The 24,867-nt window shown below is 42.5% G+C and overlaps 1 protein-coding gene across 1 annotated transcript in view; it reads left to right on the forward strand.

Moving 5' to 3' along the window:
* The window catches only part of LOC145397027 (putative glutamate receptor), a 39,057-nt gene extending 15,180 nt beyond the window's left edge, over positions 1-23,877 (forward strand). The window contains exons 6-15 of the mRNA XM_080270246.1: positions 1,676-1,766; positions 2,059-2,209; positions 3,335-3,552; positions 4,052-4,232; positions 4,803-4,902; positions 5,227-5,356; positions 15,992-16,071; positions 21,967-22,084; positions 23,197-23,333; positions 23,811-23,877. Coding sequence (XP_080126372.1) covers positions 1,676-1,766; positions 2,059-2,209; positions 3,335-3,552; positions 4,052-4,232; positions 4,803-4,902; positions 5,227-5,356; positions 15,992-16,071; positions 21,967-22,084; positions 23,197-23,333; positions 23,811-23,877 — 1,273 coding nt within the window. The remainder of the gene's footprint in view (positions 1-1,675; positions 1,767-2,058; positions 2,210-3,334; positions 3,553-4,051; positions 4,233-4,802; positions 4,903-5,226; positions 5,357-15,991; positions 16,072-21,966; positions 22,085-23,196; positions 23,334-23,810) is intronic.
* The last annotated feature ends 990 nt before the right edge of the window (positions 23,878-24,867 follow it).

Consider the following 24,867-nt stretch of genomic DNA (forward strand, 5'->3'; position numbering starts at 1 on the left):
TTCTGTCCGTAATTCGCTCCAAAGAGTTGAGGCGAAATAGTATTCAGAAACTATTAAAGAGAAATCACAAAAGTAGAACTATCACATAAATTTGGCAGTGAAATGAAGAACACCAATATTGACATTTTCAAACCTATGAATTAAAAAATACACATGTATTTTTGAATGTTTCTTTGTAAACGAGTTTCAGATACGCCTATGAAATAAGCCTTCCCATGACAACCAAATTGAGAATATGATGCCACACCTTTGGCAAGTGTTTGTTCTCACATACTTCCTTCATCTAATTTGATCCTTTATCAGTTTCTTCGTTTTTTCAGCTTCCTTACATCGTTTTCGTGCTTGGACACCCGCGCCACCTAAATTCATCGAAACACAGAAACAAACATTGATCAACATTTTTTAATCTTGATGCCGAATATGCTGTAAACATCTCCATAGCAATGTTTCATGACAAATTTCGTGGCAACAGTTTCAGCATGTTCGAAGCTGACATGCAGCCCACACAGATACATGTCTGTAGCAGTGCTTCCACAATATCGGAAGGAGAAATTCTGTTGCTTGCTCCAGCTGCCTCAGTGGTGATTTGTAGACTTCAAGCAAAATGTCTAGGCGAATATTAAGTATGCCCATCATGAAGTGGTAGAAGTGAGCAGACATAGTGTAATCAGTGATATGATACCTGACGATACTGGATTTGTGTTGCATAGGTAAAAGAGAGTGGTTTATTCAGGATGTTTTTTTTTTTTAATGGAATTTCAGCATCCAATGTAGTGCGTGGTATATTTTTGTTCAGCAGGAAGCTCTGGGTATTGAAGGATACAATAAGCCCCTATACGTCCAGTAAATCCAGCCATGATAATCTGTTATTTACTCTTTCACAGGAACGTTCTGATCAAAATATCGATCTTCTTTATAACATCAGCACGATCCACCAACAGTGTGTCATTGATGTCGTTCCATGTGTCTAGTTTCTTAATCTCGTGTTTGTATTCTGAGTCTGTCAGATCTCAGAAAACACAATATTCTTGATAAAGTTCTATTCATCACAACATGTGGTACCTGGCCCACTTCATAATGTTGAGGTAATCTCCACTCACCGTATGTGGTGTTTAGTGAACTATCTAGCTAGGTACATTCATGCCCAGTGCAGGAAACGTCCACGCCAGTGTTACCAACATGCTTCCAAACGATGTCATGAACGTGTCGATGACAACGGTGCTTCTAACATGCATGCAAACTTGATCAAATCAATGTTTTGTACATATTCCAAGCAGATGTGTCGACCCCGGGTATCTGGGCACACATTTACCATATTGATTGACCTTCTTGGTGTTCACTTCTATGATTTTATCATGTGTGTGAATGGTGAGCGCCTCTACCTATTGCCTAGGAGGCTATTGTGTAAGTATACTGGTGTCAAACTCAAAATAATGACTTGCTAATCAGTGTCCTTACTGTCTAACATTAGCATGCAGGCGGACACACACACACACACACACACACACACACACACACACACACACACACACACACACTCGTCATTGTTACACACACACACACATATATATACATATATATATATATATATATATATATATATATATATATATATATATATATGATATTAATGTGGATGTGGTGCTGGAATCGTTCCCTGTCACTAACTTTGCAGATACGACTATGTGACTCCAGCTGACAGAGCGTGGGGCGTGGAACAGCCTGACGGGTCCTGGACTGGCATGACTGGAATGTCTGTGCGGGAAGTAGGTCCATTTACGGCCTTGCATGATTGTGTATCAGATGTGGATTAAATCACTTTATTTCCCTTACATTTTGCCATTTAATAAAATCATTGAAGATCATTTTGACTAAACTTGTATTAGATTTGCATACACAGACTGAAAGGTGGATAGATGGAAAGATAAAACGACCAGACAGAAATGGGACACAAAGTCATCGGAGATTGATTTTATATAATGTAGATAAGAAGATATGTTTGATTTGAAGGTACCTGACAGGATTGCACTTCAGATACTAATTAACTCTTTATTTCAGGAAGTGGACATCAGCCTTGGCCTCTTTACCATCACTGCCGCGAGAGCCAAGGTAGTGGACTTCACCTTCCCCGTCGACATCATGAACAACAGGATGATCGTGGGTCGTGGCAAGCCTGAGGTGAACCCCTGGAGCTTCCTACAACCCCTGGGTCCTCGTGTATGGTCAGCGCTTCTTACTATTTTGTTGGGGGTCCTTGCAGTAATGACAATATTTCCCTCCTGTCTACAAACTCAGCCTTGTCATTGTACAGGGCGAATGGTGAAGGCATCCACCTGCGTTCGAGTGCTGTTACAACAAGGTAAGACCTCCAGCTTCTCCTATAAGTTATGGTGGAAGTCGTCAGTTTTAGGGTAGAATTGCCATCCTACAACCATATGTGTTCATACAGATATATTGAACTGTTGATCAAGGCATCTAAATGCATTCGCTCGGTCTCTTCCAACAAAGTTTTAACAACAATATCTCATTACTTGCACTGTTGCATCAGGGTTTTCTACTTCCGTGTCTTAATTATAACATCTCATTCCCAGCTTTTTGTTTTGTTTTGATATCATGTGGTTTCAGGGATAATAGTAGATATCATGAATACCTATAATAATCACATATGTATGCAGTTGTGAATTATTAAAAAAAAAAAATCCATAACCGAATTAAATTACTGAGAGTAAGAGAAATCCCTCATGAAAACACTCTCGGTATGGCTCCGTAGGTAATATTGGGAGCTGTTATTCACACTGTATGGAGTCCTAAGATCTAAATTACAAAGAAATTTCTCGTTCTGCTGTAAAGATCCTTACTGAGTTGCAAGCCAGCCCTGATTACTGGTTACTAATCAGCAGTGTAGCGGGACAAAACTTGTGATAAAATTTGTAGTAAAACATCCAAAAGAAAAAAATTCCGATAGCACTTCCGAATATGAGATATCATTTGCTTAAATAATAATGACATATCACGTTGGTTTGTCTGATGCCGATGGTTAACGGTTGAATACATCACAATGAATATACATACAAATATTGCCAATTTTTATTATGTTCTTTATTTACCATTCATGACAAACCCCAGCACTCTAAGGAATGTTGTCGTTATGTACGGAGGGTACATGAGAGCAAAAAAGATTTTTTAATGCATAATGTATATGCAGCAAAAATAATCTTAAAATGTGTGATTACAAAGACAGTAAGGAAACACAATACCACATGAGAGAACTATCAGAGTGAAGTAATAACTAAATAATGCCTTAATTTGGAATAAATTCATGTGCTTATTTCAGATGTCAGCCCTGTCAGGACATGGTGGGTATGGGAGCGTGTGCTGTTGGGTGTGTGGATGCTGACAACTGTGGTGCTGACACGTAGCTATACAGGCAACCTGGTGTCCCTCCTGGCCGTCAGATACATCCCAATGCCTATACAGTCTCTCAGGGACGTGGTCGATAATCCTATTACATTTTTAGTGCAAAAGGGATCTAGTCAGGCTGACACTATTCAGGTTAGTAGTTACCCCATGAAGGGTAACAGAGTAGCATATAACGTCATTGGCATCGATGTATTTCTTGGCTCACCCAGTCAACGGACCTACTGCGATTGTGGCAAGACGCGGATATATTCCGAGGTAAATTGTCTGATCATGCGGGCCAAGACAGAGAAAATTAAACATATTTCATATCAGACTTACTGAAGGAGACAATGAGAAGCAATATGCCAACAACCCGAATGGAGTATACGGGTTATTGTTCCACTTCTAATATAAACTAACACTGCTGGGGAATTTATGTCACAGTATGTCTGGTTCTGGGGTAATTGAAGAGAAGCTATATAAATAACACTTTTAAGACATTCATTCCGTTATTTCCAGAAGGTTAAGATTGGTGTTTTCCACGAAATAAAAGCATGATCGAGCATATTACGTTAACCTATGTACAGTTATAGCCTAGTATAGGTGGGTCCTAAAAGTACAGCCTTTAAGACAGTCATTTTGCTACTGTCAGACGGCTGAGAGTGGCGTTTTCCGCGACATAAATAATCTGCAGAAGGAAGGTAGATTTCAAACCTTCGACGCCTCTGAGGTGACGAAGAACCTGGATGTCAAAGTGAGGAGGGGGGACCACACCCTAATACACGTGGACGACGTGACCAAGATGATGATGGCACAGGACTTTTCAGTGACAGGTGGGTTAGAGAGAGAGAGAGAGATTGTGTGTGTGTGTGTGTGTGTGTGTGTGTGTGTGTGTGTGTGTGTGTGTGTGTGTGTGTGTGTGTGTGTGCATCATGAATTTCCCCTTACAATGATATATCTATGACAGGTGATGATCTAGAGACCCACCTAAGCTTCAAAAAATGGCTCAGCAAAGGACAAAAGGTCATCTTGCTTAACCCAATTGCTGTTGAAGAAAACCATTGCATTTTCTTATTTTGAATTATATTTTGGGACACGCCAGACAGTTTTTAGGTTGACCTTGACCTGGAAAAATACTTGAGATCCTTTGTAATTTCCGATTAAGAAAATGGACCCCAGAAGAAAAGAACTGTAGTCAGCATTATTCCGAGAAAATGTTTGGTACTTTTAACGTCAGTCCAGCTTGTGTTTGTTGACCATGATTACATTTATTATCATCTGCTATTTTATGGTATTTTTTCTTCCTACGTCGTAAGATCTCCTGCAGATATACCGGAAAGGTCATATAGTGTATTCATAGCACTAATTTTGCCTGTAGTTAACTCTTTTCTTGGTGTCAACAGGAAAGTGTGACTTCTATCTAGCACGTGAGGAGTTCCTAACCGCGATGGGTGCCATGGCGGGGCCCAAGGACAGCCCCCTCATCAATGCTGTCAGCCGCAGGTCAGCTGTCATACATCAGTTTTGTCTGTTTGATCTGGTATGTTACTCCTGGGGTGATTAAGATCATACGGCTTTATCAAGATTAATATTTAATAAGTTTATTTGGATGAATAGGTTATCAGTTAGCTATTCTGTTTTTACCTTAACTTGGCCCAAAATTGCCATATCTGCATTCTGAATACGGAATTGTAATTGTTGCTTATCACTAGAACTGTGCTGGTCATGAAGGAGTAGTTATGCGAACAAAGCTACAAAAGGACGAGAATCTGGGCCAAGTTAAGGTGAAAAGTTTATGGTAACATATTCATAATCACGTGTTTCCAGGATCATAACAGTGAGAGAAGCAGGTATATACGACCACTGGACCAACAGCTACACCCCCAACATGACCACCTGCCTCAACCCACCCACAACCATGGCCGTCAGATCCTCAATAAGCCTCTCCAATATATGGGTAACTTCATCACTGTGCTTCCGTGAGTTATACTTTCTACTCATCTACCTATCTGTCTATCCATTTGTTATTCCATCCATCTATCCATTCACGTATCTATCCATCCATCTCTCTGTCTTTCTTTCTCTCTCTCTCTATTGTTACATAGCCTATGATTTCATCATCCTTTGTATAATTCTAACGTACAGTATGCTGCATGTTTGATCACGATTCGCCTCGTGGCTTCCATAGTGACCAGGCTTGCGTGTTCTACCTCACTCCCCCTTCTCCCCCTTATAGTAGAGTAAGTCGTTCTTTCTGTTGTTCAGAGCAGGAGTGTCAACTCTTCATCCTCTGTGCCTTCATTTGCGCGTCCTTCTTGCAAGTTGAATGAAGCTCTGCCGGCCCCCTATATAATGAGCTCAGTCTCTGCATTAGTTGCCACTTAGATCTACTCCTCATTTTGTTCACATCTCTGTCCTCCCCTGTATAGTGTATTATTATTTTTGTGAGTGCTCAGGAAGTCTCCAGCCATCTAGCTGCTGTATAATTTGAGTATAAGTGTTATTACCATTTTTCTTGTACTGTATACCACAGGGCGTTAATTCGTAAGCCTGGTAAAGTTTTTACTGTCAGCCAGTGTTAGTAATATTTTGTATCTGTAATAATATTATATATCTTGCTTTAACTGAGCATTATCCGGTTTTCTCATTTATCAGGGCTGACTTAGATAAATTTGCTCTTGGTAAATTCATGTTAATAGAGGCTATTGCAGTTAACCATATATGTAACCTGTTTTGCCATTACATTATCCTTATGAGTCCTGAATGTTTAGTTGTTAGTTTGAGCATTAAACTTTAACTTGTAATTTTACCTAAGTCTTTTGTTTTGAACCTGGAACTTTGCAGGACAGTAGTGATTTTTGTGTTCACACTTGAAGTGTTCATTATCTCTCTCTGTTCCGTAACATAAATTTGGCGACCTCTTATCAGGATATTCAGGATATTATCATAAGGATATATCTTGATATTTTGTGACTGTGATTTATTCATGATGTCTACTATTATTACTCTTGATGAAGCCAAAGATTTTTTGTCAAATGCGTAAACAGTGTGTGATATAGAAAACAGAACAAAGAATGAACTTAAGCTTGTTGCTCAACAATTGGGAATTGCTATTCGCTCTCATCAGTCTAAAGATCAAATTGTTGGCATGATTAATAAAAGCTTGTTTAATGTAACTTCTCCAGATGAGCAAACGCAGATTGAAATAGCTAAGTTACAGCTAGCCCTGCAGGAGGCTCGTGCTAAGGAGGCTGAGTCTCAGGCTCGTATTCAGGAGGCACAGGCACAAATTGAAATTGCTAGGATTCAGACAGACCATGAGTATGGCATGAAACAAAGTCGAACTGGATCATCTAGCTCTGATGATTTTGATGTGGCTAAAAATGTTAAACTTGTCCCTCCTTTTAATGAATCTGATTTTACAAAGTATTTTCAGTTGTTTGAGAGCGTAGCTACAGGTATTAATTGGCCCAAAAAGTATTGGCCAGTACTCCTACAGAGTGTTCTCACCGGTAAAGCTCAAGTAACTTATGCATCTTTGCCTCAGGATCAATCTGATAATTATGATGTAGTTAAGAGCTTGATTCTTAACCCGTCACGTCCCGAGCCTTTCCGCACCTATGACATCCCCCAGTCCCGAGCCTTTTTGGAAAAATTTTTTTTCTTCTAAAACTTCTGCTTAGGTCGAGAAACGATGGAAAATCATGAAGAAAGTGGTCTCTGCGGTCTATAAGTGGTCTCTACAGGTGCGGTTTCCCCCCGCAGGTATCGTATTCTGTAATGGGCTGGATATGCGTGTACGTTTTCTATGGTAAGGAATAATGGGACAAACAACACACAACACCTCTACATTTATTGAATTTGAACTAATAAACAATAACAGTAACAATATAATGGATTTCAGACACATATATATAGGAAAAATAAGCATTGTACCATCGCACGAGCATAGCGAGTTAGGTCCGAGTCGTAACATGCTATATGCTAAGTTTCTGGTATGAGTCAACCTATCATTTTTCCTACTTGTATACTTCTGTTTCAATGACAATTTACCAATTACAACTGTTTGTAAGTGTTTTCAGATGTTTTCATTCATTATGATGACATGCAGCATAAGTTTAGCGCACATCAGCTTAGTAAGCGCACTCGCTATGACTCGTATTTCAACATACCAAATTGTTTTATCACTTTCCAATTATTTTCCCATTTACATAGAACCTTTCCTCCACCACTGTGAAGGTTTTCAATTATTATCATTCATTACGAGGGCATTTAGCGATATGCTAGCGCCTATTCACGTAGTAACCACGATCTCAAACACTCATCTTTCATCATCTACTTTATTTATTCACTCAAATTATATTTTCCCACTTACATTACACACGTTTACACCCCTAGAATGCACTGTACATACTTACTGCCATTATTTATTCAAGTGAGCGTGATAATATCGCCTGAAAATACCCTCGCAAGGAATGTTTCGTCATACATAATACTCACACACTTATATACTAATTCACTCACACACTTATATACTAATTATTCACTTTATCACTTGCTGACTTTTATTTTGACTAATACGTGCCTTATTCATTCGACTAAGCGTCAGGAAATCTTATCTTTATAGACACGCTATGAATATTAGACTTAGAATATACATCATCATATACAATAATTTGAACTTATATTATACCCGTAAGAATGTCACATAATAAGAAATATATAATAAGGGGCCGTATTTATTGCACTGAGCGACAGAATATCGAATCAAACAACCCTCTCTATGTAAGTTTCAACTTAGGGCAAATTTATATACTTACACCCAATGTTTTCACTTATGTTCTACCCGTAGGCACTTTATACTAATATTTGGCGATCCACATGACTGATATTTTCACAGAGCGTCTGTCTGTCGCATTTACCTCATAATTTCAGCGTCCTTTCGCATTCACACCATGCTAAAAGTGCAGCAACGTGTGATATTCACTAAAACATGGATGAATACACAGACCCACGTCACACTGCACGCACTCATAGCGGGTGTCCTTCCTCTGTGTCGTGAGTCTCACCTGGGAATGACTGCACACGTGACACCTGCGCTGGGGCCTAGGTCTGTTGGGCTGGGGAGGGATAGGAGTGGGGAAATGGCGGGCGGATATTCTCTGGGGAGTGTGGGTAATATGGGCAGTGCGGGGGCGCTGTTGGGGCCTTTCAACAGCATACTTAGCAAAGATTTCTCGTGTGAGCTCCCTCACAAACCCTTCAAAGGTTTCCTGAACTCCTGTGGTCATGGCGTGAAGGTGGTGGGAATTCAGAGCAGTGATATCTAGCAAGTGAAAGAACAGTTTTTTATACCACTTCATCGTGGTCCTGGCACACTCTACCGTCGATATCATGGAGTCTGACTGGTCCACGAGGCTCATGTTTATATTATAGTCCATGACACATTCAGGTTTCCAAACACGACGCCTGCTCTCACTATGGTAATCAACAGAATCAGTACGGTGCATCAAGGGGCGGTGAACCGTGGACAAGAGGCTTACTTCTCTGTTGTGGTTCCACATTGTTGCAAGGATGTTGTTTGCTTTGAAGAAGACAACCTCACTCCTTGCAAGTTTCCGCCCTACCTTGACCATGTGACGCTGGTTCACCTTTACGGTTCCACAGACTCCCGTTTCATGTCTGTGAAGATAACGAGCGAGAAGAGGGCTAGTGTACCAGTTGTCAAGGTAGAGAACGTGACCACGATGAAGGTAGTCTTGTATCATCGTCTTTACCACTGCTCCCGAAAGTCCTATACTTCGACATTCTATTATGTCTGTCTGTGCACCGGTGTACAAGACTATGTCTTGCACGTATCCAGTCCTACAGTCACACATAACAAAGATCTTGAACCCAAAACGGTGCCTTTTGCTGGGTATATACTGTCTGAATGAAATATTGCCTCTCCACAACACGAGACTCTCGTCTATGACGAGATCTCTATAGGGATAGAATGAGGATCGAAAGGTTTGCCTGAGGTGATCAAAGACCAGCCTAATTCGCCTCATTTTGTCAGTGTTGTTTGCATTTGCAGGGTCATTAGCATCATAAAAATGGAGGCGACTTAGAATTTGTTGAAACCGATTACTGCTCATCACTTGACCAAATATGGGGGTAAACATAACAGGGTCCCTAGTCCAGTAAGCAGGAATTCTATTTTTTCTTATTATACCCATCAAAAGGACAAGGGCAAAAAATAAGAACATTTCTGGAATGGAGACAGGGTAATCATAAATCATAGAATGCCTACTCCTTGTTCCCAATCTTTCACTTTCTAGCCGCTGGCCGCTTGCAAACAGGTTTATTTGAAAAACGATCTGATCTACGAAGGCCTCACTGAAAAACAGGTGGAAAAAATCCAACCTGCTTGAATTACAGTGAATACCTGGTGCAATGCAGCCAGATCGCCCATGCTCAGTGAAGGGGTGAATGAGGGGAGAAAAATCACTCCCATCCTCCCAATCCCACGACAAAAATCCCTCGTCCCCATCACCGCCTTCGTCTGGGTGGGGAGGAGATCCTGGTTGGGGAGGTTGGGGAGAAGGAGTACGGAGGGCTTCCCCACTGTCACTCCTCTTCCCTCTGCCTTTACCCTTTCCCTTTCCCTTACCCTTACGGCCTTGAGGAACATTAGGGGGCTGTGGGGATGAAATTGTTGAATATTGGGGAGCAGAAGACGTGCTGGGGAATGGTTCCTCCCCACCTTCCCCCTCCATTACCACACCACGTGCTCTCTCACGCAACCTTGCTCGACCACGTGTTAGGGGATATTGGGGAGCATAAGACATGCTTTGGAGTGGTTCCTCCCCACCTTCCCCCTCCCTCACAACCCCACGTGATAATGACCGCACCCGCACTGGCCCACTTGATCCACTCTGCCGCCTCACACTGCGTAGGGAGAGCAATGACTCACCCACCTCACTCTCACTTTCCCTAATCCCAGGAATGTCCATTTCACTCCCCACTCCCTCCACTTCACTTCCTACCGCCCCAAACAGAATGCTAGGCCCATACCTGCTTAGACGACGTGGTGTGCGCTCTGGGCCACGATGGGTAATCACCTCCCGTCCATACCACGTGGCAGCACGTCCCACGTCTCCGTCCTCGTCCTCGACCTCCAATTCTGCTTCCAAGGCACGCTGGGGATAGGGATATGATATACCACGTGCCTTCTTTGCCTCCTGCCCCTCTCTAGCAGCACGGTAAGTCACGTACTGCCGCTTCCTGGGTGACGGAACTTCCTCGTCACTGCTGGTGGTTTCTTCCTCCTCTGGCTGCACATAATCCTTGTCCATCTCCTTGTCATCCAGTGGGGAATCACTGTCGCTGGTAAAGGTGTCCAGGGCGACTTGAATTTCGCTCTCTGAGAGACCTCTCTTAGCCATGTCTGAGCAGGACCGTGGCTACCAGGTGAGTGGACGAGTGGTGGGCTAGCGCGGGTCGCGCAGGGTCGCCGAGTGTCCCCGCCTGGTGGCAGGTAGGGGAAGGTCAGGCGAGGGTATGTACCGCAAATCAAGCGCGAAATTTGAAAATTGTCGAAATTATGCACATTGCAATTGCATGACGTACTGGTACGTCGCCGGGACTGGCAAATGCAAATCGTGGTGACGTACCCATACGTCATCGGGACGGGGCTGGTTAAGGCCTATGAGCTTGTTCCTGAAGCCTATAGAGTAAAATTTAGGACAACTTATAAGCAAGATAAGCAATCCCATGTTGAGTATGCAAAAATCAAAGAAGATCTGTTAGAGCAGTGGTTAAATTCTAAGAATGTAAATTCTGATTTTGATAAATTTAAGCAGATGATTTTGCTGGGGGCCTTCAATAGGTGTATTAATAAAGCTGTAAGCCTATATCTTGATGAGAAAAGAATAGATAATTTGTCTGATGCTGCAGTTTTAGCTGATGAATATGTTCTCACTCACAAGAGATATTCTGAAGAAAGAGAGAAAGCTGAGAGTAAGTACGTTGCCTCTACTCAGAGTACAGGTAACAGGAAAGAGAATAAAGAAGATGTTTCTCAGGAAGTAAATACCAGCTCCACCTCTTGATTTCAGAAAAATAAATGTACCTACTGTAGTAAGCTTGGTCATACTACGGAGAAATGTTTCAGGAGACAGCGTGATGTGAACAAAAAGGAGTCTTTAAATATTCAGTCAATTGGTCTAGTGTCCACCCTTGAGAGTTCCCAGAATTCTTTAACCGTGTTAACTGAACCTGCTTTGAGGGGTAAATTAAATTCTCATGATGAAGCTCCTCTTTTGAGCAGTAACGTGGGTGATACTCTCAAGAGTTCATGTGCTAATTACCTGTCTGATGGTTTTGTCAGTCCTCTGGACAGTAATGACAGGAAATCAGTTAAAATATATCGTGATACAGGTGCTTGCCAATCCCTTATGCTGACCAGTGTTCTAGGCTCTAATGTTAATTCCTCTGATGAAACTGCAATCTTACAAGGTGTAGGGAATAATTACTCTCTGTCCCTCTGTGCAGAGTGAATTTAGAGTCTGGTTTTGTTAATGGTTCCATTATGGTTGGGTTGGTTGAGACACTCCCAATGTCAGGTGCGACTTTCTTACTTGGAAATGATATTGGTGGAAGTCAAGTGTGTCCAGCTCCTCAGTTGTCTAGTGAACCAGTGACTGCGACCCAGGATTGTGATGTCCCTGATGTGTTCCCTGCATGTGCTGTCACTAGGGCTAAGTCTAAAGTTACTGGTGACTTAGAGGATAATGATGATGATGACGTTATCCTAGCTGACACTTTTCTTGCTAATTTGGACCACTCACCAGATGAGGCAGTACCCCGTAGTGTTGATAATTTGTCTCGTCACGAGTTGGTTGAGTTGCAGGTTGCTGACCCTGAGTTGAAAGGTCCAGGTAACTCTGCTTGCAGTGAGGAAGAGTCAGCTAGTGCTTCTACTTGTTATTATATAAAGTCAGGAGTACTTATGAGAAAGTGGAGACCCCCAGCAGCATCAGCCGACTGTGAATGGGAGGTTGTACATCAAGTTGTCATCCCTCGTGTTTGTAGGCAGGATATCATTAGAGTGGCTCATGATTTGAGTTTGGCAGGACACCTTGGAGTGAGGAAGACTGTGGCACGCATTTTGAAACACTTCTACTGGCCAGGTATCTTCAGAGATGTTTCCTGGTATTGTAAGTCTTGTCACACCTGTCAAGTTGTGGGGAAGTGTAATCAGACCGAAAAGGTTGCACCTCTAGTTCCCATTCCTCCTTTTGAGGCGCCATTCACCCGTGTGTTGGTGGATATTGTGGGCCCTCTTCCTAAGACTTCTTCAGGATTTTCTTATGTGTTGACCCTGATTGATATGGCTACTCGTTATCCTGAAGCCATTCCACTTAGAAATATCTCAGCAAAGAACGTGGTTAAGGAAATGCTGGGGTTCTTCACCAAGTTTGGTCTGCCCAAGGAGGTACAGTCAGACCAGGGAAGTAATTTCATGTCAAATGTTTTCAAGCAGTCTCTGAAAGAGTTGGGCATCACCTAGATAAAGTCTTCAGCTTACCATCCCCAGACCCAAGGAGCGTTGGAGAGATATCATCAAACACTCAAATCGATGCTCAGGAAATACTGTTTGGAACATCAGAAAGACTGGGATAAAGGTCTTCCATTCGTTGTATTTGCCGCAAGAGAATCTCCAAATGAATCACTGGGCTTCTCACTCTTTGAACTACTGTTTGGCCATGAAGTAAGAGGACCCCTTAAGCTACTCAAGGAATGCTGGCTGTCGGAGGAAGATGACGTCAACCTGCTGGAGTATGTGATGAAGTTCAAAGAATGGCTGTCCACTGCTTTACAGCTGGCGAGAGAGAATTTAGGAGCTGCTCAGGAGAAGATGAAGACTTGGTATGATAAGAAGTCCAGGTTACGCCACTTTCAGCCAGGAGATCAGGTTTTGATTCTGCTACCAGTGCATGGGCAACCTCTTCAAGCCAAGTTTAGTGGTCCTTATTTCGTGGAGAAGAAACTCAGTGATGTCAACTATGTCATCGCTACACCAGGTCGTAGAAAGAACAAGGAACTTTGTCACATCAACATGCTAAAGTTATATCACAGGCGGGACGAAAATAACCCAGTCTGCACTGTAGCTGTTCCACCCGAGTCTGTAAGTGAAGTTCTCCCATGCAGTATGAGCCTGAGTGATAGTCTGGGGAAGAATCCTGATATCATGAATGATCTCCAGACTAAGCTTTCTCATCTAGCTACCGAGGAAAGGCAGGAGTTTTCGGCATTACTGCAGGAGTACCCGCAAGTGTTCCGTGCCACTCCAGGAAGAACCACTGTGTTGATGCATGATGTCAATGTCAGAGACGCAAAGCTAATTAAACTGCCTCCTTACCGTGTGAACCCAGTGAAAGTTCCTCTCATCCAGAAGGAGCTTGGCTACATGTTGGACCACAAGATGATTGAGCCCTGTCAGGGCGAGTGGAGTTCTCTTGTCACTCTAGTCCCTAAGCCAGGTGGGTCACAGCGGCTTTGCATCGACTGCAGACATGTTAATCAGATAACCAAAACAGACACTTACCCTCTCCCTCGCGTGGAAGATTGCATAGACAAGATCGGAAAAGCTAGGTACATAAGTAAGTTTGATTTGTTAAAGGGATACTGGCAAGTACCTATGACTGAACGTGCTAGGGAGATCTCATGTTTTGTAACACTAGGAAAGACTTTTGCATGTTCTGTAATGCCATATGGTTTGAAGAATGCACCAGCCACTTTTCAGAAGCTCATGAATGTTGTAACAGAGGGTTTGGCAGGGTGTGTTGTTTATATTGATGATGTATTAATCTTCAGTGACAACTGGAAAGATCACCTATGCCATGTCAGTAAATTTCTTGAGCGTTTGATTCAGGCTAATCTTGTAGCTAATTTATCAAAGTGTGAGTTTGGTCAAGCTAAAGTTCAGTACCTTGGGTACGTAATTGGTGATGGACACGTTGCACCACCAGGAGCTAAGGTTCAGGTTATAAGTGATCTTCCCAGACCTAAAAGTAGGAAAGAGCTACAAAGATTTTTGAGAACGGTAGGTTATTACAGGAGATTTGTTCTTAACTTTTCAATTCTTGTATCACCACTTACAGACCTACTGAAAAAGGGAGTTAAATTTGTCTGGACCAATAACTGTGAATCCTCTTTCAGTAAACTTAAAGCTATCCTATTAAGTCAGCCAGTGCTCACTACTCCAAATTTTGCTAAGCCTTTTAAGATGCGTGTTGACACAAGTGATACAGGAGCTGGGGCTGTTTTGCTGCAAGAGGATGATCAGGGTATTGAACACCGTGTATCTTATTACAGTAAGAAGTTCACTCCACCTCAAAAGAACTACTCAACTATTGAGAAAGAGCTTTTGGCCTTGATTTTGGGTTTACAGCATTTTTCATTTTATTTGTGTTCTGGTTTTGACCCCATAGTCATTTATACCGATTATAACCCACTGAAATTTCTTAGTAAGTTTAAAGATAAAAATCAGAGATTGACAAGATGGAGTCTACTTCTTCAGGAATATTCATTAAACATACAGCATGTCAAGGGGAAAGAAAAAGTTATTGCAGATTGCTTATCTAGACTTTAGACAGATTGTTTTAGAGTAATAAGAAATTTCCTTTGTAAATTTCATTTTCTTTGTGGGGAGGTGTTACATAGCCTATGATTTCATCATCCTTTGTATAATTCTAACGTACAGTATGCTGCATGTTTAATCACGATTCGCCTCGTGGCTTCCATAGTGACCAGGGTTGCGTGTTCTACCTCACTCCCCCTTCTCCCCCTTATAGTAGAGTAAGTCGTTCTTTCTGTTGTTCAGAGCAGGAGTGTCAACTCTTCATCCTCTGTGCCTTCATTTGCGCATCCTTCTTGCAAGTTGAATCAAGCTCTGCCGGCCCCCTATATAATGAGCTCAGTCTCTGCATTAGTTGCCACTTAGATCTACTCCTCATTTTGTTCACATCTCTGTCCTCCCCTGTATAGTGTATTATTATTTTTGTGAGTGCTCAGGAAGTCTCCAGCCATCTAGCTGCTGTATAATTTGAGTATAAGTGTTATTACCATTTTTCTTGTACTGTATAGCACAGGGCGTTAATTCGTAAGCCTGGTAAAGTTTTTACTGTCAGCCAGTGTTAGTAATATTTTGTATCTGTAATAATATTATATATCTTGCTGTAACTGAGCATTATCCGGTTTTCTCATTTATCAGGGCTGACTTAGATAAATTTGCTCTTGGTAAATTCATGTTAATAGAGGCTATTGCAGTTAACAATATATGTAACCTGTTTTGCCATTACATTATCCTTATGAGTACTGAATGTTTAGTTGTTGGTTTGAGCATTAAACTTTAACTTGTAATTTTACCTAAGTCCTTTCTTTTGAACCTGGAACTTTGCGGGACAGTAGTGATTTTAGTGTTCTCACTTGAAGTGTTCATTATCTCTCTCTGTTCCGTAACACTATTCATATATATTAAGTGAACTGGTAATACATGTATTAAATATGTTGCAGTTTGCTAAAAGTATATTCTCTCACACTGCAGGGAACACTGGTGGTTTACGTGGCTGGCCTGGCAATTAGTTTTCACGTGTTCTGCTTCGAGCTCATCTACTCACACCTCCGGTAATGTGTCCGTGATGAAGGATGTGAGGCTGTTGGAGTGGCAGAGTCGAATCAGTTATCCACCGGCGTTTGGGGTTTCACATTGCAAGTTACTGACCTGGTTATATACTAGATATTTTGCAGACTGAATTACTAATGTTGCGAGATCGAGTTTGTAAGGAAAAAAAAAAAAAAGAACACAAAACTTCAATTTCCTCAACTCAAGCCTCATTTTTATTTCGTTTTTGCTCTTGAAAAAAAAAAAAAAAACATTTATCGAGAGACAAAGATGATCTCGAGTTGGATTGAATACATTCTGAAACTCTTCTAAGCTGAAGGAAACCGTCTAGAAATGGGAGAGACAAAATAGATGGATGGAGGAAGGGGAGGAGGAGGAGGCCAAGGATGAGATGGATTGATGGAGTGGAGAGGTGCATGAGAGAGAGAGAGAGAGAGAGAGAGAGAGAGAGAGAGAGAGAGAGAGCTGGGAGCAGGGCAGTGAAATGGCGGGGTACTTGGCGACATGGAGGCGATTTGATTGTGGCCACTGCTTATGGGATTAAGGCGTCTGGCAATATATAGACAGATAGATATTTCCTTCTTGCTGCAGACGATTTATTCACCTTACAACAAGCTTTTCGAAATGAAGCGGGTTACATATGACCTTCATTTACCACTTTATCTTCGGCGTGTCTGCGCAGTTGACCCTCGTGCAGTGTGGTGCAGTGAGGATCTGTCCCTTCTCCCCTTTGGGGCTAAGATGCGAATGAATGTGTTTGAGTGGATGAGTACATTGGAAGTGTGTCGTCGTGTCCCGGTTACCTCCCTATCCTTGGAGGAAGCAGCCTAGGTATATAGACAGACATCTCCCCGAAGCTGATTTAATCGTCCAGTGATAGCAGGAATAAAATAGAATAAAATGTCACCGGACTGAAATGGTTAAACAGCTAATGGATGTTGTTTGTAACGTCTTTAGTACAGGAAATGCTGTATATTCTAAGCTCAATAAAATCATCTAAAAATAACAAGCATTTAATTAAAAATTCCTTAAGAAAGAGAAGGATACTTGAGATTCTTTATAATCCCTTCCATACGAGAACTGCCTTAAACTTTACAAAGCAGACTCGCCAGAGCAAGGATCTATCTATCCACGTGTCTGTTTACTTATCTACCTATTACCAGACGCCTCAAACCCGTAAAGGATGACCACAAAGAAATTACCTCCAAGGTTCCTTGTCCTCTACCATCGCGCTGATCTCCCTCCCGTTCATAACCCCCTCTCCCATATATCTCTACACTCCAGTCCCCCATCTTATCCCTGATCTCCCCATTCTCCTACCCCAAACCATCTCACTTGCATACACCCTTCTAGTCGGTCTCTCAATTTTCATTCTCTCCACATAGACTAAGGATACAATAAAAAATATCGGCATGTCACTGTACGGGTGATTAGAAAGAAATGACAGTGAGTCCATAAACTTTTATTAGCATGAAGAACTATCAAACTATGACTCACATTCCTTCAAAGTACTCCCCTCCAACCTCTAAGCAGCGTTCCATTCTCTTTCTCCACTTCATGAAGCAAGCGTGGTACTCTGAAGACGGTATACTTCGGAGTTCTGAATTGACGGTCCGTGCCAAGTCTTGGATGCGATGAAATTGCTTCCCAGCGATGGCAGATTTAATTTTTGGAAACAACCAAAAGTCACAGGGAGCCAGGTCAGGGGAGTAGGGTGGGTGGGGGAGCAGAGTTATACCTTGTTGTTCCAGGTACTGCATAGAGAGGCGAGCTTTGTGGGGTGCAGCATTGTCGTGGTGCAGCAAAAGGCGAGACCGACGGCGGGTTGGTGCGGTGTTGGCCTTGTGTTCCAAGACTTGTGGAAGGACCTGGTCTGTGTAGTATTGGGCTGTGATAGCGGACTTTTCAGGCATCACATCCACGCATATTGGTCCTTGAGAATTGAAAAAGATGGTGAAAAGGCGCTTCCGGCTGCGAAATCCTTCCTTCAAAATCTGAGGTCGAGGGTCTTCATCGCCCAACCACACCATGTTTGACTGCTTATCACGGGTTGTGAAGAATGAAATCCAACACTCATCTCCAGTAGCAACATCTGAGAACCGTTTTGGACCATTTGGTTCAAATTCAGCAAGCCAGACACGACAAATCCTCACCCGTTCAGCCTTTTGCTCATCAGTCAACAAATGGGGTATCCATCGACAACACTTCTTCCTCAGGTGTAATTGTTCATGCACGATGTCATATGCACTCCCATAACTGATATCAAGCTCCAAGGCTAAGAACCTAAGAGTTACAGTTGGATCCTCGTCAATGATGGACCGTGCACGGACAGTTGTTGCTTCGGTCACGGATGTCCGGGGGCGTCCAGAGCGTTGTTCATCTTTCAATTCAGTTTTTCCTGCTGTGAAAGCACGAATCCAGCGGGAAACAGTTTCCAGGGAAGGAGTAGTGTCTGGATAAACTTGTAATAATTCCCCTCTAACCTCTGTTGCTTTCTTTCCCAGTTTCCACCTCGTAAAAATGTTGAACCTGCAGCCTTCTTTCGAGTAATCCATGTTTCTGGCCAGAGAGCAAAAACAAGAGTGAAGCATTCACTCACAACAATAAAACAAGAAAAGTCAGGCATACGGCGACAAGTTCAAACTCGTAAGGACAGGCAACTCTGCACTCTCCTTGCTCCCCTACCTCCCATCATTCAAGGTTTTCATGTTATAGCACGAACTGTCATTACTTTCTGATCACCATTCGTATTTCCTAATAAACTCAAAGCATTTTATTTTCCAGCAAATGAAGCCTTTGCTAAGCTGCATGAAAACGTCTGGAGAGGGAAAGAATAAACTGTGAAAGGTAATCGCAGGCTGAAAACCCAAGCACTCTGGTACCTTTACTTGCTTTGCTCTGGAGAAAAATAAAGATGTACTGGAACTACTTTTGTATGTTTTCAGGGATTTTGTATGTTTTCTTGCGTTGATTCATTGTATATACCGTTATTTTTCTGACTAATAGGTTCAGGATGCTCACACACACACACACACACACACACACACACACACACACACACACACACACACACACACACACACACACACACAAATACGAACATTCGTAATATACTGTACTCGGACTACCAGAGAGAATATTTTACATTAGTCGTCAAGTTATGCAACACAAATATCGAAGCAAAAAATCTTGGCAAGATGACTTCTTCAAACAGAATCAGTAACTTCAAATATAAGCCTCTCAACAAGCATCAGTTTGTTTATAAAGTAGTCTAGCAAAGATGTGAGCTTTTTGTATATTCAGTAAACATTGCAAAACCGAATACACGGCTTGATCCGACTGTTTTCCTAGGCTATTCAATATATCTTTAAGTCTTACATTAATTATGTTAGTCATTATACATAAAGGTAATATTATTGCCTGACTATATTATATTGAGGCCAAATTTGTACAAGGCTTGTTTGAATTTATGAGGAAAGAGTATTTGTGTTGGTGTTTTAGGGTTGTGTAATAAGTCAGAGGTATCGTAAAACCTCTTCTTAAGCGATTTATTTTATTCATTACACTCAAAAATTCTAGTCTGCGTCGTTTCTATCGCTTTCTAAACCAACATGCTTTTCATCAATGACGTTCAAGAATATGCTGAGGTGTAAGGTGAGGAACAAATCGCTATGGAAAAGGAACTACTGAGCCAACATGGTCACCTGGGCCCATATTCTCGTCAGGTAAGGAGGCTTCGTAACACCTCTTCCTTAAATATTCATTTTTGGATATGGCTGGTTAATATCATTTTGTATGCAGTTTATGCAAACTATGGCGATATTAGAAGGATTTACCTAACACTGGATAGGGTTTTAATGTGTAATAGGAAAAATAAATTGCTTTGGAAGAGGTGTTAGGAAGCTCCCTTATTAGACGAGATTAATGGCCTAGATGACATTGTTGGTTTCGTAATGAGTTATACTCAGCGATTTGTTCCGCACCTTACATCCCATTATCCTCCTGTACGTCACTGATGCATAGGATATCAATATAAAAACCATGTAAGAAGCACTTTTTTTTTTTTTTTAATGGTATGATTTTTAGGAGAAAAGGGAAAAAATTGCAATATACAGTGATCCATTGTTGACGGCTGCGTGTTGGCTGTGTGGTAGGGGAGTGTGGGTGTGCTGACACAGATAAATAATGAGCCTCTGGCCTGTCCCCCTCACTGGCCGCCTGACCCTGCGCGGCCGACTGCCTCACCCGCCACTGCCTGAACATCGCCTCTCTGTTGGTAAGTCTTGAGAGTGTGGTGCCGTGCTGGTGTGGCTGACGGTGTTAGTGTGGTGCTGGTGTGGCTGACGGTGTTAGTGTGATGGTGGTGTGGTTGACGGTGTTAGTGTGGTGGTGGTGTGGCTGACGGTGTTAGTGTGGTGGTGGTGTGGCTGACGGTGCTAGTGTGGTGGTGGTGTGGCTGACGGTGTTAGTGTGGTGGTGGTGTGGCTGACGGTATTAGTGTGGTGCCGGTGTGGCTGACGATGATAGTGTGGTTGTGGTGTGGCTGGCGGTGTTAGTGTGGTGCTGGTGTGGCTGACGATCCTAGTGTGGTGGTGGTGTGGATGACGGTGCTAATGTGGTGCTGGTGTGGCTGACGGTGTTAGTGTAGTGTTGGAGCGGCTGACGGTGTTTGTGTGGTTGTGGTGTGGCTGTCGGTGTTAGTGTGGTGGTGGTGTGGCTGACGGTGTTAGTGTGGTGGTGGTGTGGCTAACGGTGATAGTGTGGTGCTCATGTGGATTTCGTATGAATAAGCATTTATGTAATAGAGATATGGCTTGGAGTATCTGTCGAATATTTCCGTGCTGCATTACGTTTGTGGGCAAGGTACATTATTTAGCATAAGCACATCCGAATCGCACTTTAATGTTATTTATTTTTGTTATTAATTTTTCATATACTAACAGCTGCTTATTAATACAAATATCAAAACAGATATATTTAATCCTCAGAAGAAACAACTGTTTCTAAATCAAAGCTCGCAGACAATTCCTTAGAGGACTGTGAATAAACTGTTTTTACTCTGGCCCAGATTTTCGTTCCTTTGCAGTTTATTTCACTAAACCCAGAAGACGAGAAAGAGAATATTACGGCTCGACATTCTTTTCAAAATACTTCTTTGTGACTCGTGCCGATTTCTTTTGTTCATCTCTTACTACGTCTCAGCAGTCAGGATGGAGAGAGGGCAATTTTAAGTAATACTTGGATAATTAGTAATCAATATCGAAAAATATATATTGTGCTTCAAAAAACGTGTAAAAACATTTGGAAGTAATAAATTCAATCAGCACATAACGGTTCACTTTTACCGTGGCATTATGGAAGAATTATGGGAGAGAATTCTCCTCCTGAATCATCTCCATGATTCCATATTATCTTGGACACTGTGATGAGTGGTGGTTTTGATATCAGACCATTACTCAGTCGCTGGAAAGAGGTCCTAGGTTCGATTCCCGGAGAACCACGAGACCTTTAGACAGGGTCGCCTTTATTTTAGCCTGTTGTATCTGTAGTTGAATTAGGGGCCTTGATGTAAAGCATCTGTTGTGTGTCTTAATGTGGGGAAAAGTTTTGATGCTCTCCATGCCAGTCTTGCTTTTGTGGTTGTGTTAGTGACTGACCCACAAAATACTGCACATACATAATATATAAAGGTAATAAACCTAGTTCTTCCCCTGGCCTTCTCATTTCTTCCTACTTTCTTGGCTTCTGGGGCTATCCTCAGAAACAGCAACGATGGTGTAATCGGAAGCAAACCTGGGTTCCTACTGTCGACGGTTAAGGATGCTCCCAAATACCTCTTCCTCTATCATTTAGTTTTGGTTAAGGCTGGTTAACAGCCTTTGGTACTTTGTGTATAGAGAGTATGGCAATATTCGAAAGATTCATCGCTATATTAAAGATGCTAAAGTGCTTCCTCAATCCTACGGGAATATGGGCCTTGGTCCGAAACACGATGGTCTCCAGTACGATTTCGCGGTTGGTCACGAGAGACCAGTGGGCAGGCTGTCCTTACCCTTGGCTGTTCGCACATGTACCTAAAAAGAGGCATGGATTTGTAAAGGAATGTTTGTGTATTGTGATCTGAGGGAATGGTTTTTGAGAGCTTTCCTCTTCACACACGCTAGTATGTAACTGAGTGTGAGTGCTCATTACTCACAAAATACTGTCAACACAACTGAGTTAAGGTCTGACACTCACTTCCTACTCAGCTAACGCTTCCTCTAACCCCGGCCTTCCTTCCGACATGACGGCAAGCCTGGCAATAATTTTGGTGGGTGAATCCTGCACAGTAACATTCTCTTCGGATTGTCTCTTTACCTTACCCTGTTAGAACCTATAATTAAAATGCGGATCTAGTTTATAAACCACTGATTGGGTGTTGTAGAAGGGGATGTTTGTCTGTTGGTTTCCTTGCCATTTACACAGTAACGTTAATCTTTTATAAAATTACAGTTATGAGGAAGATTTTTGCTCATAAGGCAATCAGTAACTGTAGCTCCATAATAGCATTGAGTGATTCATCCTGATATAGCCTTTAGCATATGAAATTAGTAGCTACAACAGCGGGGTGGATGCGTGTTTCGTTCTACATCTACATGGACCCTAAGGATAGAAATGGAAGCCGCGACTGTCATTAACAGTGAGTAGTGATAGTTTGCATTTTCTTAAGCTATTATTCGTTCGCACTCTGTTTTTTCATACTGATCACACACACACACACACACACACACACACACACACACACACACACACACACACACACACAGTGCCATTCCAATACATGAATTTCCATATGTATGATTCTCAGTATAGACACCAAGTCTTCCTTCTCACTTGTCCTGCATTGGAATGAGAAATTTTTAGCTACCACTCTCCCGTCATGCAGATTTGGTCCTGAAGCAAATCTCATATGACCTGTTGCAGTACCATTATAGTTCACTCAGAACTGACCGATGTCAACCGGCTTATGCTTGATGGCTTACACTTTCCATGGGATAGTCTGACATAATACACATCTGCAGATAAGTTTTAAGTCCGAGTTATCTATTTCATATTAATATCGAGTGCATGTGTTTTGGTTTACACAGACGGGGATGCTACACCGCCGCACCTATAGAAAAACTGTGATTGCTGAACGAGAGATGTTTATACTGCTGTGGCTGATCGGGCTGTCATTCCGAAAGATAGCGAAGAGGATGAGAACAAGCGCCACCACTGTGCGGAGGTGGGTGAGGCACTGGCAGCTGGAAGGGAATTTGCGATCTTCACTGGCAACGATGTTAAACAAAAAGCCTTCTACTCAGTATCATTATCAGTCTCCAGCAACACCATATTATTTCTGTAATACGAATATCGAGGGATATGCATTTGCTTTATGTTCCTGTGCAATGGCCCCCCCCGTGGGCAGCCACCTTGTCGTGGTTGGGGGGCTTGCATGCCCCTGTGATCCCACAAGCCTGCCTGTGGATGTAACGACATCTGGCAGGGTCTCCCATGTGGGTAGGGTTGTGGGTGAGGGGTCTGACTAAGTGCTGCCCGAAATGTAGGTTACTCGTATGGGTCATCGGTGCCACCCTCCAGAGGGATTGCGTCAGTGCTGTCCAGAGTTGGTTGGTTGGGTGTCTGAGCTGGGGGGTGTTGGGGAAGAGGGTCTTTGCACTGGTGGGAGCAAACATTCGTATCACGGGGTGTCCTTTTTTAGGACATCCTCCGGGGACGAGGTACCCCGCTCCCATCAGATCGTGCTCGGTCCCCACACTCCCTGGTAGGCGTTTTCCCTTGGCTCCTGGTGCCAATTTATATTTATCAATGTATATATGGATACATTAACCAAATCTTTAACCACTCGTGTGGTCGGTGACCAGCCGCACGAGTCGGCATCAACTGGTCTTTCTCTGGCCGACGACCCTGTACCCTCCCGGTCATCTGCCAAAACTGCGAGTTTCAGATGTTCCCTGTATTGAGTTTTTACCTGGTGTCTTTGTGAAACATTCTTACACAAAATATATAGTCCTTAAAACGGATGATGGTACTTCCTTCTGGAACCTGAACTGTTTTCAGATTCACAGTGGTCTAGTTACAGCATGTGGATTTACCCCCAAGGTTTCTTTGCAGGGTGATGGTTCTCTATTGTTAGAAGCCAGGAATGAAGAGGAGAGTTCATGCATCCAGTCCCTAACTATGGTTGCTGGTAATCTTGTATCTGCCTCTCGTCACTTGGTCCTAAATCAGTCCCGAGGGGTTGTATATTCTCGTGACTTGGTCTCATACTCTGATTCTTCCCTCTTAGAGGGGCTGGCTCCTCAGGGAGTTGTAGGAGTACAAAGAATAATGAAGAAAGTTGATAGGGTTTTAACCCCCATGCCCACTCTTATCTTGACATTTGATCGTCTTACTTTGCCAGAGGTCATCACCGCTGCATGGTGGAAGCTTAAGGTTAAACCTTATGTTCCCCGACCTAGAATGTGCTATTATTGTCAAAGGTTTGGTCATGTTCGCCGTTCTTGCAGGCGGGAAGCGTCTGGCCTTCCCGAGGTTTGTGGAAATTGTGGTGGAATTTCTCATGGTATGGATGATTGTTCACAACCCTCTAAATGTTTGAACTGTGGAGGAGCACATGCAGCCTCCTCAAGGGATTGCGAAGTATACAAGTATGAATATGAGATTATTTCTGTCCGAACGAAGGAGAAAATTTCCTTTTCTGAAGCAAAGGCCAGGGTAAGGGAGCTGTTCATTCGCCCTGGGGTTACCTTTCCTGC

This window comes from Coenobita brevimanus, chromosome 40, assembly GCF_032717465.1.
Source record: "Coenobita brevimanus isolate Jiangsu-jjx chromosome 40, ASM3271746v2, whole genome shotgun sequence".
In the NCBI taxonomy this organism is placed as follows: Eukaryota; Metazoa; Arthropoda; class Malacostraca; order Decapoda; family Coenobitidae; genus Coenobita; species Coenobita brevimanus.